The sequence below is a fragment of the Protopterus annectens genome, chromosome 8.part0 (genome assembly GCF_019279795.1).
Source record: "Protopterus annectens isolate FY-2018-M chromosome 8.part0, PAN1.0, whole genome shotgun sequence".
Taxonomy (NCBI): domain Eukaryota; kingdom Metazoa; phylum Chordata; order Ceratodontiformes; family Protopteridae; genus Protopterus; species Protopterus annectens.
Window position 1 is genome coordinate 863,327,801 of NC_056741.1, and position 16,485 is coordinate 863,344,285.

Here is a 16,485-nt window from a genome sequence, read left to right on the forward strand (position 1 = left end):
AGGGAAAGCCCTCTAAAATAAGAAGTTATGTACTCACCATAACGTTCCATCTGAGTAGGTAGCTTCATTTGTCTGCAACCTGTGAGTCTTGGATCAGATATCGGATCCGAGCCGGCAACTTGTTTCAAGCTAATGAATCCGAGCTCCTAGCTCCTCCTCTCACCCATAATCCCCTGCCAACCCTCCATGACCTCAGATCGCCCCTCAATCTGTACCCAAAAAGGGTATCCAACTAAGATAGATCCGAAGAAGGCCAGGGGGAAGGAGGGGGGGGATGGTTGCAGACAAATGAAGCTACCTACTCAGATGGAACGTTATGGTGAGTACATAACTTCTTAATCTGAAGTAGGGACTTCATTTGTCAGCAACCTGTGGGACAGAGTCCCCAGCTACCTGAACCTTGGGTGGCCATCATGGAAGGATATTATGAGCACCGCAGAGCCAAAGGATGCTCTCCCTCTAGAAATCACGTCCAGTTTGTAGTGGTTAATAAAGGTATGAGATGAGGCCCAAGTGGCTGCCGAACAAATATCATCCAATGGGACTCTAGACTTGAAGGCCGCAGAGGTAGAGATGGAATGAGTGGAATGTGCACGAACTCCTTCAGGTGCGGGTCTCCCAGAGGCTTGGTACGCTAATAGGATACACTGTGAAATCCAGCGTGATAGAGATACTTTTGATATTGCTTTCCCCAAATTAAATTTGGCAAAGGAAATGAACAGCTGGTCGGATTGTCTATGACCAGCCGTTCTATGAGTATAAAAACGTAGCTGCCTATGAACATCTAATGAGTGCAGCTTGTACTCTCCTTTATTCTGATATTTAGGAAAGCAAACCGGTAAATTTATGGATTGATTTATATTGGTTTCTGATGCTATTTTGGAAAGGAAAGAGGGATTGAGATCCTGAGGTACACACTGTCCGGGTGAAAGATCAAATAAGGAGGCTTCACAGAAAGAGCTTGAAGCTCCGAAACTCTTTTTCGCAGAAGTAATGGCTACAAGGAATGCTATTTTCCAGGACAAGAATTTGAGATCTACTGAAGCAGCAGGTTCAAAAGGTGGAGCAGTCAAGGCTTGAAGAACTAGTGAAAGATCCCATGGTGGTACGGCTTCTTTTATAGGGGGTCTAAGCAAAAAGGTGGCCTTGAGAAAGGTTTTACACAACTTGGCCAACAAAGGCCCTGTATCATGTCCCACATATGTGAGATGGCCGCCAATTGCACTTTGACAGTTGAGCAACTAGCGCCTTCCTGAAAAAGTTCGGTTAGGAAGTCTAATATGGACGGAAGAGGAGCCGTAAAGGGATCTAGATTATGATGCTCTGCCCAGATGGAGAAACGTTTCCATTTACTACGGTACACTTTCCTGGTGGAGGGCTTATGCGCTGCCACAAGGATGGCTTTGACTGGTGAAGAGATACCGGGAGTCCTAACTAGGAGTGGAACTGGAGCAACCAAGCTGTCAGCTTCAGATTGTCCAGATTTGGGGTCGTTAAGTCCTATGGATGGGAAATTAGATCCGGACTGGGATCCAGAATCCAAGGAGGATTCACTAGGTGAAACCACAGGTAAGGGAACCAAATTTGCCGAGGCCAGAATGGGGCAATGAGGATCATCCTGCTCCCCAACCGCTAGGCTTTCTGTAAGAGTTGCAGCATCAGGGGTAGAGGAGGATAGGCATAAAGTAGACCGGGTGGCCAAGCATGCACCAGAGTGTCTCTTGGGAGTTTCCCCTGTAGGGGGAATCAGAGCGAAGAAATTGCTGCATTTGGTGTTTGAGGGAGAGGCAAAATGATCGCAGCAGGGTTGCCCCCATATTGCGAATATCTGCTTCGCTACTAGTGGGTTGAGAGACCACTCGTACGGGGTAAGAAGGGTGCAACTGAGTTTGTCCGCTAGGATGTTGGTCTGCCCCGGAATGTGCGTCGCAATCAGAAAGCGGTTGGTGGAGATCGCCCATTCCCACACTCTCATGGCTTCGCGGCAGAGAGGGCAAAATCTGGTTCCCCCTGTTTGTTAATGTACCAGACAACTGACATGTTGTCCGACTGAATTGCAATCGTTCCTACGGGGAGGAGATTCTGAAGTGCTTGCAACGCGTATAGCACTGCTCTCATCTCCAGAACATTGATATGCAGGGAGGTCTCTGTATCGTTCCACGTGCCTTGGACTGTCCTGCCTGAATAATGACCCCCCCCCCACCTGAGGCGGGAGGCGTCCGTGGTCACCGTGGCGAGAGGTGCAGAAGGGTCGGCCCGTATGGAGGTCCGAAGCATGGAGCCACCATAATAGAGCCCTCCTGCAAGCCTTGCTGATAGCAATGGGGTGATGAAGAGGAAAGGACAGAAAGGACCATTGTACTAGAAGGGTCCATTGCAGTACCCGCATGTTCAGACGGGCGCATGGAAGGAGCGTTATCACTGCCGCCATGGAGCCCAGTGCCCTCAGGACCAATTCCGCTGGTGGGGTCTCTGATTGGAGGATAGCCCACACATGGAGTTGCAAATTCCGAAGTCTTTCGGACGTTAGAAAGGCTTGGAGCTCTCTGGTGTCTATTCTGGCTCCTATGAATTCTATGGCTTGTGTTGGGGCCAGAAGGGAATTGTCGGTATTGATGGTGATGCCTAACTGTGGGGCTAGGCGGAGAAAGAAATCTCTGGCTGAGCAAAGTAGATGCCTTGTTGGGCCGGTCAGGAGCCAGTCGTCCAGGTACGGAAACACCTGTATTCCCTGGAGTCTCAGGTGGGCAGCAATCACTGCTAATACCTTGAACACCCTGGGGGCTGTGGTGAGGCCAAAGGGAAGAACCCTGAACTGGTAGTGACTGGCTCCCAGCCGGAAGTGGAGGAACCTCCTGGATCGTCTGTCCATTAGAATGCGGTAGTACGCATCCTTGAGGTCTATAGAGCACATCCAATCATTCTCCCTTAGAAGGGGGAGAACAGATTGAAGAGTGACCATTCGGAATTTTTCCTTGGTTACTGACAGGTTCAAGCGGGAAAGGTCTAGAATCGGTCTCAAGTCCCCTGTTTTTTTGGCACCAAAAAAAACAGGAGTAGAACCGTAATCCGAGCTGGTCTTGGGGGATGGGCTGGATGGCTCTTTCTTAGCAGCTACTGAATTTCTGTGGCTGCAGCCTCCCTCTGATCGGGTGGTACATTGGGGAGGTTCTTGAATTTGGGGACATGAAGTAATGGTATTTTGTACCCTCTGGATATAATTCGAAGCACCCAGCGGTCTGTCGTGATGGACTCCCATGCCGCTAGGTGCTCCGAGAAGCGCCCCTCGAATGCCTCCAGAGTGGAGCAGTCGGGCAACCCTTCAGGGCTGCTGCGTGGGCCTTTCAGAGAAAGGTTCTCTGGACACAAAGTTTCTCAGAGCCTCTCTTGCCCCTGGGGCGGCGTCCCCCCCTGTCCTCCTCTGCCACGGAAGGACTGGTTGTCCTGAGCGGGTTGGGAATGTTGCGATTTCCGGAACCACATCTTCTTCTGACCCTTTTGGTTCTTCGAAAAGGAACGCTGAGGCGCAGAGAAGCGGACTCCGGCAGACGTCTTCCCGTCCTTCTCGCTCTGGACAAGTGTCTCGCGAACCGTTTTGCCAAACAGGGCAGAACCATCGAAAGGGGCGTTTGCAAAAGACGCTTTAAAGGGCTCCGCAAAGTCACAATGAAGGAGCCAGGCCTGATGTCTCATGACTAGGCCTGCTCCGCTAGCCCTAGCGGCTCCCTCGGTGGCGTGGGAGAATAGCCACATAGAGGTATTTGAAATGGATCTCAGAGTGGCCATTCGGGTGGAGTACAATTGTTTGTCCTCCGCCGACATGGACTCAGGGGGGGGAGGCAGCGTATTCTTTGATAAGATCCCGCTGCATCCTGATGACATGTGCCATATAGTTCAGAGACCTTACCGAGAAGGTCGCTGAACTAAAAACTCGCTTCCCTAAGCGGTCCATCGAGCGGGACTCCTTGCTCGGTGGATGGACTGAGGGGATCTCCTGAGCTAGTTCCCTCTTCGTGGCTGCCGTCAACATGGCATCTACGGGGGACCCTTGCTCCAGTGCGACCGGTCTGAGGGGGGGGTTTAGTATTCTGTCTGGGCGTTTGGGTATTGGCTCCCCGGTGTCCGGATCCTTCCACGCCATGGTGGTAATAAGGTCCACCAAGGGGTCGGCCGGAGGGGACACCCAAGAGGTAGACGTGCCTGCTTCAAATGCCTCCAGAAACACGGACTCGTTGGAGGAAGACTTGGGGGCAAACCACCCACCTCTGATCCTCAGCATCTCCATGATGTCTCCAAAGGAGACATCCTCAGGGGGTGATCGTGGGGAACCTTCCCCTTCATCCAAGTCAGTGTCTTCAGTTAAGGACTCAGGGGAGTCCACGTGCCTCCTCTTGCACTTATGCTTGCGGGGCACTTCCTCGGGGGGGGGGGGGCTGTCCGAGGAGGCCTCACCAGCAACATCCTGTTCCAATGGAACCATCTGGGACATTGAAGCAGGCTGTCCCTTCAGCCGGGTGATGGAAGCCTGGCCCAGCAGAGAGGGAGTGCAGGGTGGAGCCGAGACAAGGGCCGGGGGTCCGGATGCTCTCAACAGAGCCCTCTCTACTACATCGAAGGCAGAGGGCGAACCACTCTATCTGGGCTCCGAGAGTCGGCTCCCACTCTGATCCGATGAAGGGATCGGAACCGGCACCAAGACCATCGGATCCAAAGGACCAGTGCGCTCCGACCTGGACGGAGCCGAAGGCACACTGAAGCCCTCTGATCCAAAGCTCGGGCCACGGCTTCGAGAGGTCGGATCAGACAGGCTCGAGGGCAGGGTCGGATCCGAAGTACCAAGTACTGTCAGCGCCGACCCACCCCCTGCTCCAACGCTGCTTGGCTCCAAACGCTCCGAGCCCGGATAGCGGGTCGGAGAAGGAACAATAGGATAGAAAAAAGGTGTCGAGCTCCCCCCCAAAGGGGGGGGGGGGAGGCAAGAGCACTCCCATCTGCAGCTGGGCCTGGATGAACCTTCGTACCATCCGGTCCAAGTCTGCATCAGACATGCTGAACGTTGATCTCGAAGAGGCCACCGAGGCAGGCCTGGAATGCCGCCTCGATGGAGATCGGGCCTCCTCCTCCTCAAGCCCTGGGGAGAAACAAGGGGATCGGAGCCGAGGAGGAGACCTAGAAGCAGTGGAGGGAGAAGCCCGCTTAGCTGGTGGGGCTGAAGCGGAGGCCTCGGCCCGCCGCTTGTGGTGCTTCTCCCTCCGTTTCTCCCTCCTGGCCTCCCTGTCCTCCGGTGCCTTAGCGCGAGTTTGAGTCCTGGCCGAAGGAAGGGGGGCAGGAGTGGCAGCAACCACAGCCTGTGGTGATGCCACGGGAGCAGCGGAGGCCGGAGCCGAGTCCGGGGGTAAAAGTCCCGCCAAGACCAGCTTCGACCTCTGCTCTTTCAGTGCCCTGAGGTTGAACGCTGCACAAATGGTACAGCCTGAAGTGAGGTGTTCAACCCCAAGGCACCGAACGCACAGAGTGTGGCCATCAGCCGGGGAGAGCTTATGGCCACACTCGGTACATTTAGAAAAAATGGCTTTTGGGGCCTCAGCCATACTTAAAAGAAAAGGTAGTGTTACACAAACACACAGGCCCCAAAACACAACACACACACACTCACTAACAACCAGCGAAGGGAGGGAAAAAACTAATTAAAAGAAAAATATTTTTACACTACAGGGTACCCAACACTTACACACTTTATATTTTAGTAAAAAAACAGAAAGTTTGACAGAAAAAACACACTTAACTGACGATTACTAGTCGAGCTCAAAGGAATCCAGCTATCCACAAGCGAGGCAAACTAGATCTGAGGTCATGGAGGGTTGGCAGGGGATTATGGGTGAGGGGAGGAGCTAGGAGCTCGGATCCATTAGCTTGAAACAAGTTGCCGGCTCGGATCAGATATCGGATCCAAGACCCACAGGTTGCTGACAAATGAAGTCCCTACTTCAGATCGGGCTATTTAAGATTAAATTTAAAGCCGGGACAGGGGCAACAGGCCTAACGGAGAAAACGACGGCCAACAGCAGATCACAGAAACACAAACTATTCGCCTAAGCAGTTATTAGGCGGAAAGATAATAAGAAAAAAAAAACAAAACAAAATGTCTCCCAAATTTAAGGAAAGTCTTAGCCAGGGCCAGTAAGAAGAGCGCCCAATCTTGTTTAGCGGCAAATGAGATCTGGGTAACTCTCCTGGTGCATGATGGGATAGGATTCAGCCATGAGCTAGTACAAGGCAGAGTTGGATCTAAGGATCAGATCGGAACCCAACCTATTAAGAATGAAGGTGAGATAGGACAACATTACATCTGCCTTTACACAGAAGGCTCAATTCTGCACTACATAAAGTTGTTCTTTCACTGTACGCTGAAGCATGCTTAAAATAAATTCACACAGGTAGTAACATAGGTGTCTGCAAAAGATCACCGAACCATGACTATACTAGCCAAATGGAAAAGCTGGAAATTCAGTAACTTCACCCTGCCTGCTTTTGGAACTTGAGGTAAGGCTGCCATGGGCGACCTCCCTACATAAATGATCAACGTGTGATCTTCAAAGTGGTCTTAGAACAGAAGAACTGTGTTCTTATAGGTTCACAGGTAAGCACCAGGCTAGCTGCCCTTGTTGTCCATTTTAAGCCTAGCCAATTTCCCTTTTGAATGCTCAAGTTAAGTTATTCCATTTGCTTAGAGACTGGCCTTAACATCCCATGGTTAATAATGTTATATTATCCCTAATGAGAATAAGTGGGATCATACCATAGATAATTTGAAAGGACCCATGTATAGGAAAAAACATTTAGGAGCCGTCTCTTTCAATTAGTAGTACAGGGGAGCAGTCCTGAAGTAAAATGTTTGCCTCCCATCCAGACTGAAGTGCACATGACTATGGACATGGGTGATCTTTGTTTGATATGGATGGGAGTCTGTTCCACAACAGCAGTATCCTCTCAGAGATATACCTGCCCCACCAAAAACATTCTGCTGATGTTGTAGAAGAGGATCAATTAGATCCTTAAAGCATTTCTGATGCCACTGGACAGTGCAATAAATCCATTAGTGTTGGGTCAGAGGATTCCTTGTATGCCTCTTAGCAGCCTGTAGACGCAGAGTATAGTGATAGGATTTGAGTTAGTCCATGTAGGATTTAGTTTCAGTCCACAATTTTGGCACCAGTTATTTATTGATCTTACTGTTCACTTATCCCCCCCCCCACCAATAACTCCAAGATTTCACCCTACTTTTTATTAAATAATTTTTTATTTGATAAAACAAATCTGTAAAGGCAATTTGTTTCTATATTCTGTAGCACAAGTTGAAACTCTCAGTGGTGTGTGCTTAGATAAAAATAAAGCATATCGAAATTTACTTTTTTTTTTACTGAAATTTATTAAATCAAATCTGAAAGCTGACATTTAGTAATGACAAAACTGCCAATCAAATCAAGATGGGGTGAACTGCCTTGCTCACACAGAATAAAGCTTGAAGAAACAGCAAATTATCCAACATAACTGATACACACAACCTAATAGTTCATCTATTAAACTTCTGCACAAAGAGAAGGAAGCATACAAGGTCTGCCCTCTTTGCAAATAAAGGGTGCACAGTAATGATTATGTTACTAAGAGGATGTGCACACCCTGATTTATCACTATGGACTTTTAAAGCACAGTAGCCTAAAGGTAACAGTCCGTTTTGAGATAATTGTTGCAAAATGTTTCTCAAACTAACAATCTTTCAAGAGAATAAATCTTTCATAGATTGATGCTCTGACGTCTGCACCTTGAAGGTGGAGTATCAAAGGATTTCTTCTGTTTCACAAACAAGATTAAGTTTGTGTGTGTGACTTTGCCCACTCCATGGAGTGGGAAGGTACTCTTTTGCCTTCTGCTTTAAAGCAATAATCAACTGAAGTCACTGGATCTCAAAAAAAAGTCACTTCAGCCAATTAGATGCAATAAAATAACTAATTTCCAAACAACCATGATTTCCCTTTCTAGGGCTCAAATAGAACTGAAGTTCAGGACTGCAGTTAAACTGCTTTCACTCTCAATCAATCATGCTATCCAACTCAGAGTTACGCTGGAACCAGAACCTATTCCTGGCATTCAGTGGGTGAAAGGCAGAGAAGTCAATCTTGAAAAGGGTACCAGTCTATCACAGGGAACAAAACACAAAAAACTTCAGAAAATAGACAGTTTACCTGGATTGCGCCTATAAGGTGTGGCAGGAAACCTGACCTCCAAGTAAAACCTATCTGGACAAACAGAACATATACACATACAGAAGCCACCTCAATCACAGAGCTGAAAACAAAACAAAACCAAAAAAAGACAAGTGCACACACTAACACAAACATTTGGGGCAATGAACCACAAACCTGAGAAACCGTTTTGAAAAGAAACCCTGTTATATTTCGAGAGTTCCTTCCGTGAACTCAAACTATTCAAAAAGGACATCAGAATATGCAGGAAGAATAAAATACGGTTTTGCAGCACCAGTTATACACAGGAAAACAGCGAAATAGTGTGTATTCAAGTTAGTCTGACAAGCAGACAACATTAGAGGTTACATGTAAGGCAGCACAGTTTTTCAAAATCCTGCCTGGTTCACAATGTCTGTGACTCACTTTCACGAAGGAAAATCTACAGATACTAGCAACACAAAGTTAAAAACAATGTTTACGCAAGCTGCTTTGGAAGCCATTTCCGAAAAGCATTTAATCCCTTACTGTGTTTATGCTACACTTTCAATTAAACTTTAGATTACACGATGTATGCAAAATAGAAGTTTCACAAATTTACTACACTATTAAAATCCCAAACATGAAAAATTAGAAAAAAAATAAATCAAACATGTCCAGAGCTTGTATTACTGATATGTCTGGTTCAGAAATTTCTACTTTGGCAATAACTGCATCCCTGATTACACCCATTCAAGGCTTATTTTCATCTATAAAAAAAAGTCAGTCACTGGATTTGCCATTACATACCTCTTCAGCCATTTGTGTCAGATCTCTTTTCATTGCATAGGCATCTTCGCCGTCTGCATAATACTTGGGTTCTACTTCACTTATCCTGTTGGGTAAAGCATAAAGGTAGGGGGGAAAAAACAGACCAGATCAATAGCTTGTAACATCAGAACTCATCAGTAGTACTTCTGAAGAACCAACCCTGGTCTGAAGTTGCTACTAGAGTCGGTCACAAACTGCAGATTAAAACTCCCTAGGTATGCAATAAAAACAGGAGAGAGACTTCTACTTAAAAATTACTTTCACTAAAAAGTTATTCAAAATAAACCAAGGAACAGAGACTTCTGATGGGAAGTACTTAACACTTCACAGGCGCTGACTTCACTCTACATGAACAGTGACGCTTAGTACCCTACTCAACTAAAAGGGACAGCAGGCAGCTCCCGTGACTAAAGAGGATGCTTCCTTTAAGACATCACAGACAGTGCAACTTTAAGTAAGGGAAGCCGCTTGTGGACTCCTGGAGAGGCATGGTGTTAGAATGTAAAGTAAAACAGAACAAGGTACACCACTTTAAAGTTGTTCATACAATCTGCAAGGCTCCCAAACAATGTTTACAGTTCTCAATGTTGGTGTACTCTGCTCACTTCAGAAGCAAGGGATGATGTTAGGGTTAGGATACCAGTGAGGGCACAAACCACCAAGGTCGTTTGAATGACTGCCTCTCCAAATCAGCTCTTGCCCTAGTACTGAAAGCCTTCAATAAAAGGGATTAAATGGACTCATCACATAGTAAGGAGGCCTACTAGTCAGCAAGCGTAGACGGAAAAGGAGTTAAAAAAAAAAAAAAAAAAAATGTAACCCAAATACAAGAGCACCAGATAAACAGTGGGATAGGTGAGGCAGAGCATAGCACCAGGTCCTGCAAGAGGCCAATCATAGCAAACTTAACTCTCCTCTATGCAATTTTTTTTTGGGGGGGGAGCAAGCACTAGACTTAAATTATCTAAGGTTTGGTCAGGAAAGGAGGACTGTGCATCTACTTAAAAGTGTACTCTTCTTGAACTTCGCCATTCCATACTTCATACACTGGCAGACCTATGTCATCAATGCACAGTCTTCATTTGCAAATTAAAATTGTAATAGCAATGCAAGCCTCCACATGAGCTACTCCCTTACGGCTAGGGAGAGGCCTTTACTAGGCCAGTGAGGGAATACCAAGAAAGGAAGGTAATGATATGACAGGAAAGAAAAGGCACAATACCATAATTAATACACACATACACATACTTGCATAAAAATCGGGAGCTCCATACCCAGAGCTGGCCTGGTGATGCTGTGCAATCCTTACCATTAGAGAGCACAGACTACAGAGTTACTACAGGTTACTTAGCTGAAATTATTTCAGCACACAATGATTGTGCTTGTTGGGAGGAAAGTCAGTATTCTGCTTAGCTACAGTCTTCAGCACTACACACACACACACACACACACACACACACACACACACACACACACACACACACACACACACACACACACAACCCAGGTCATCAATGGTGACAATTAACCACAAAGCATTTTTTCTGAAAGATAAGTACAGTACTGGTCACTCGGGTCTCCTCATCAAGCAGCCAACAGTCTGCTCTTCAATTTTTCCCTTAGAGAGAAGAGAACTAGCAAGATCTTGCATTCAACTAGCTTATTCGCTTAGCACTTCATCTGGCTTCTTGTAGCAATTATCGTAACACACAAGTGCTAACAGCACTAAAATGTCCTATAAGGAAACAGCTCCAGTACTTAATAAAGGCCATCCTTCCTGGCATGTCAAAGTCAGTTCCCTGTGCTTTCACCCATTAACCTGGTGAACTAGGGCATTCTGAGGCAGTGTAGCAACTGCCTCATGTACACAGACAACCCTCTCCTCTTACCTCCCAACACTCAGACTTGAGAGATGCTCTTATATATCCAAACTGGAAGACATGCACTCTCCAGCCAAGACCGGAATAGCTGGTCAAGAGGAGAACGTCAACACCTGCACCACACCACATGGAACACACAGCCCTCCAGAACACCCACCATCACAGCTCTCACATAAAAACACAAACCACACACCCACCTTCACGGAGGCTCTCAATAGAAATCTACCCAAACAGCAGAGACCTCCAAATCAGAAACGCACTCTACCACCACAACACAGCACAAATAATGAGAGACACAGCTCACCTACACAGTGTGCCCCTCAAGCTAAGCCCCCAAGGCAAAACAGCTTGCCCAATACACTAATCATAGGTGACTCGATAGTGAGGCGCACTGATGTCCCACTCGCTAGGTTGAGTAAGGAGAAGGTAACAGTCAGCTGTCAGGTGCCAGGATCCGAACACAACACACGCACTCCGGTCATTCCACAAGTAAAAGTACGACTCTGCCACTGACCATGTGTTTGTGAATGACCCGAGACGCACCTCCCTGGACTATATTAAGAGAGACATGGAGGAGCTCTCAGATTATATGGCCCAGGCAGATATGACCCTAAGCAGCATCCTACAGTCACCCAAAATACTGCAGTACAAGCAGAAAATGACTGACTTCAACAAATGGCTAAGTTTCTGGTGTCATTCTAAGGGTATCTAGTATCATTCTGCCTGGGATGACCTGATTGACAGACCTGGATGCTATGCCTGGGATGACCTGATTGACAGACCTGGATACTTTGCCAGAGATGGCCTGCATCTGTCACCCCTAGGTTTCTGGATACTGGCTAAGGCTCTTCCCACCCCTATAGTGCCTTTTTTAGGCGGTGTTCCAAAGACCAAATTACCACTGCAACAGCTATAAATAAATGCAATCTGAGGGTCATGCTGCTCAGCACTAGAAGTCTAAAGCTCAAGATGCACTTGCTCGAAGCACTCCTCAAAATGGAGAACATTGACTGACATTTGTGCTGTAACAGAGACCTAGTTTAAAGCAGCAAAAAGCACTCCTGTGGTACCAGGCTATAACTCATTCCACACTTTTTGGCCCCAAAACATGGACTGAAAATCCAAAGGTGGTGGTGTCTCCATATTCATAAAGAATATGAACACCTCCAGACTAGTAGCCAAGCATAATCCATCAGAGACGGTGATTCAGGTCGTAGCCTGCTACAGGTCCCCAAACATGTCCCAAGACTCACTCCATGTTCCTAAGCACCCTGCAAACTATTAGGGTCCAACCCACTTTCATACTGGGTGACTTCAACTACCCCTCCCATCAACTGGGAAAACTATTCATGCAGCAATACACTTGCCCAACATTTCCTAGAATTCATTAATTCCAATATGCTGGACCAGCTCACTCGTACCTCCACTAGAGGAAGCAACATCCTTGACATGGTTATTACCAACATGGGCAACTGTTGCTCACCACCAAAAACAGTCAATTCCTCCCTGGTTAAATCCGACCACAAACTAATTACCATGGAAATCTACATCTCACCCACACCACCAGCAAAGGTAACTACCATGAAGAACTTCTCCAAAGCTGACTTTAGGCTCCTAAAAACAGAGGCGGCGAACTTCACAGCACTCATGCAAATGGAAGATAGGTGCATGACCACCGAATCATACACCAATGCACTGTGCGAACACGTACATAAATGCATGGAACTAGCCATACCCAACAGAACAAAGACGCTCTCCTCCAAAAAAAGGAAGCCAATCTGGTGGTCCCCTGCCATTAAACTCTACAACAGAAGGAAGAAACTGCTGCAGAAAAAGGTGAATTCCCAAGACTGGAAAAACTCCCTTATTAGCCTCAACAAAAAGTTGAGATTCCTCATCAAAACCTCTAAAGCTAACTATGAAGGCAAAATTGCAGCAGACACTAAAAACAACCACAAAGCCATCTACAGTTATATCAAGAATCTCCACGGCAATACCCAGATTTGCTCTGAGTTACTATAGTAAAATGACGCTTGGGGTGTGGGGGTAATCTAAATTACCACGGTTGGCGTGGTTTGGTCGAGGGACCAAACAAAGCCAACTTAATTGAAGATACACACCACCCAGGCCAGGTTATTGCTATTATACTATGACATTATTTAAGAAAAGAAACTATTACTTTTCTTAAATAATGGCATAGTACAATGCCTGTTTGCTGCCCTTCCGCAGATGTCTGGCATCCGGCAGTTCTGATGCGGTACTGCGCCCGCGCAGTAACATCAGAGTTGTGGGCAGCGGAAAGCAAGATCTCCGTTGCTTTTTAGTGCTCTCGCTATGTTAAATGAGTTTAACATAGCGAGACAGTTAAATAAGCAGCGGACATCTCCGTTGTTTATTTTAAAACTGTCTCAAACTCATTTAAGCGAGACAAAAAAACAACGAGATCTTGCTTCTCCATACTTTTAAAACACTGTCTCGCTATGTTAAATGGGTTTAACATAAGCAACAGAGATCTCCGTTGCTTATTTAAAGCTGTCTCGCCATGTTAAACCCATTTAAGATAGCGAGACAGTGTTTAAAAAGCAGTTATACTAATGGGAAAAGTCCGGCGACTGGACCTTTTTCATTAGTATAACTCGATTGCGAAGACGCGGCTGGCCAATCAGCGTCGTTTTGAGGGGGGTCATGGTATAATGCACAATAGTACCTCCTATACTGAGACAGATACTGCCAACATACTGGTCGGCCAACTTTACCCCCCCCCCCCCAAAAGGGCAATCACAATATGGGAAGAATGCCAAGCACCAAGCATTACTGCAGCACAGGTTAAAGCTGCATTGTCCAAGGCCAAGAATACAGCTTCCATGGGACCTGACAATATCCCTAGCCATGTTCTACATGAACCAAAAAGTGAACTGGCACCACACCGGTGTGCCCTGTTCAATCACAGCCTCACCTCAGGCTTCGTCCCTACAGAATGGCACACTGATACAGTCATCCCTCTTTATACAGGGGGAGCGACTACAGACCCTGGGAATTATCGCCCCATTAGTCTGAGGAGTCTGATATGCAAGGCCATGGACCTAATTAACAAGGATATAAGGAATCTCCAAACTCTGGATTCCATGCAATTTGGTTTTGTGAAGGGGTAGATCATGCCTGCTCAACCTGGTTGAGTTCTTTGAGTCAGTCACCAGAGTTGCGGATGAGGGCAAGGCAGTTCATACAGCCTACCTCGATCTGGCCAAGGTCTGTGATACCATTCCCCACTCAGGAATTACTGATAGACTCACCAAACTAGGCATCAACCCCTGTATTGCTAGTTGGGCTGCAAATTGGCTCACAGATAGAACCCAAAGTGTGAAAGTAGCAGACTCCAAGTCAGACTGCTGACCAGTCACGAGTGGAGTCCCGCAGGGATTGGTTCTGGGTCCCTTCCTGTTTGGCATCAACTCCAGGCCAACAGAGGGACTCTGGCTCACCAGGTTCTCCAACGACTGCAAGCTGGGAGCCATTATTAACTCCCCAAGCGATGTAGACATCCTACAGAAAGGCCTCACGGAGACCAACGACTGGTGTCGAAACAATGGTCTTAAGCTCAATGACAAAAAATGTGTAGTCATTCCCTTTGGGGAAAACTCAGTTTCCACTAATTACCACATTGATAGTAACCCACTGAACACTAAAAGCATTATAAGAGATCTGGGGACACAGGTTGACAGCAACCTCTCCTTCGACCACCACATTGCCACTGTGGCCAGAAAGCCCTTCTATGTAGCACACCTAATTACCAAGTGTTTTGCATTCAGAAGAGGTCATTATCTCTCTACTCTTCCCTCATTAGACCAATCAGAGTATAATGCCCCATTTGGCATGTACCTCACTAAACAACTGCAACAGCTGGAAAGGCCACAAAAGTATCTCAACAAAGAGGATCCAAGGCCTTAACCACATGCCCTACATGGGCGGACTCAAAAAAAAACTCCAGCTTTTCTCTGTCTCATCATCTATTAAGAGGCGATCTCTGCTTGACTTGCAAAGCCATGTCTGACCCAACCCTGTTAGAAATGGTATACCTAAAGAAATCCCAATCCCTCTGCACCACATGTTCCAGGGACCTCTACATCATTACCATAATCAACAAAACAGGCTGGAGGGACAGGTTCATCACCCAGACTGCCCATGCTCTGGAACAGACTTCCCATACATGTCAAGTAGAGCACCTCACTGACCCTTTTCAAGAGAAATCTTGATGAGTGGATGGGAAATCTAAATTTAACCCCGGGGATCACTCCAGTGGCTCTACTTGATAGAGTTATCTGAAACTAACCACAGCATAATGCCAGGGCACTTCTATGGGCTAGGCTTGTAAAGGCTCCAGGGCCACTGGCCTAGTACACACCTATGAACCTGTCAACACCTACCTACACATCATCCTCTCAACAAAACAAATTAATGTTCTGCAAATACTTTTAAAAACTAACAGAGAAACTCGTGGGTAGAAGAGAGAAAAATCAAGAGATACAAAATCAGAGAGACTAAAAAAATGGTGCTGACAGCACTAAACTGAACATACAAAACTATGAGAGTTAAATCTGCTGCTTCAGCTTTTATGGACACTTCCCAAATAGTTAGACTTATTAGGTGGCTACATCTGCTGTCATCTTTTTGCCTTCCAATAACCATTTCAGCACAAATTTTCATATATACATTTTTACCTGCAAGCAAGCTTCAACAAAATGATTGAGAAGCAGGGCCTCAAGTTCATACCCAGGTCCCTATCAGACAGCTAAAGAAAAGGGTCACGGTTTTACAGAAAAACTTTTGGCCAGAAGGGAGCAGTCTTGCAACATGGTAACCCATTCAGCCTCTCACTGTACAACATACCCAAAGAAAAACTGAAGTGTATGCAATATAAACAGGAATCCCACTTGACGCAAAATGGCACAGGATCATAGGAGATTACTAAGCTATTGGCCCTGAGGCCCTTATAAGCCTAGCCAAGAGTTTAGCCCATGTTTAGACAAATCAGCACCCAATGCCCATGTCTAGCAGGGACACGGGTGGAATCCCAGGGGTATATTTTCTGTTTCCTATCTAGTTATCCAGGTTGCGCTTTAAAAGGAGTAAAGAGGTACTCAGCTTGATCTGGAGAGGAAGTCTATCCCATAGATGGGAGAGTCACTGGGACACAAATCTGTCCCACCAAGTCTTGTTGATGTCAAAGACCAGGTTGAGGCCACATGTGTGGGTTACTAGAGTGGAGCTTGACTTGCAGATTATGCAGCAGTCCCATCAAGATGGGGTTCGTGATCACACTGTATGCCAGAGGTCATCTCTGAGGAGTCTGTATGAAACTGTTGCTATCAACCTGGGTGCCTAAATCCCTCATGACTGATTGCGTGCTTAGGACGTTATTAATGTGATAATTTGTGGGGACATTACTCCCCAATGGCGATGATGCATTTTTTGGTATTTAGTTTGAAGCCATGTTTCTGGCACCAGTCATCTGAGTGAGACCCTCTTGGAGGATGTACACATCACTAGAGGAA

General features: G+C 46.6%; 1 protein-coding gene across 2 annotated transcripts in view; it reads right to left on the reverse strand.

The window, feature by feature from the left end:
- NAA10 (N-alpha-acetyltransferase 10, NatA catalytic subunit) overlaps positions 1-16,485 on the reverse strand; it is a 363,584-nt gene that overhangs the window by 212,596 nt on the left and 134,503 nt on the right. For both annotated transcript variants that reach the window (XM_044080371.1, XM_044080370.1), the window contains exon 7: positions 9,033-9,117. In XM_044080371.1, the coding sequence (XP_043936306.1) occupies positions 9,033-9,117 (85 nt within the window). The remainder of the gene's footprint in view (positions 1-9,032; positions 9,118-16,485) is intronic.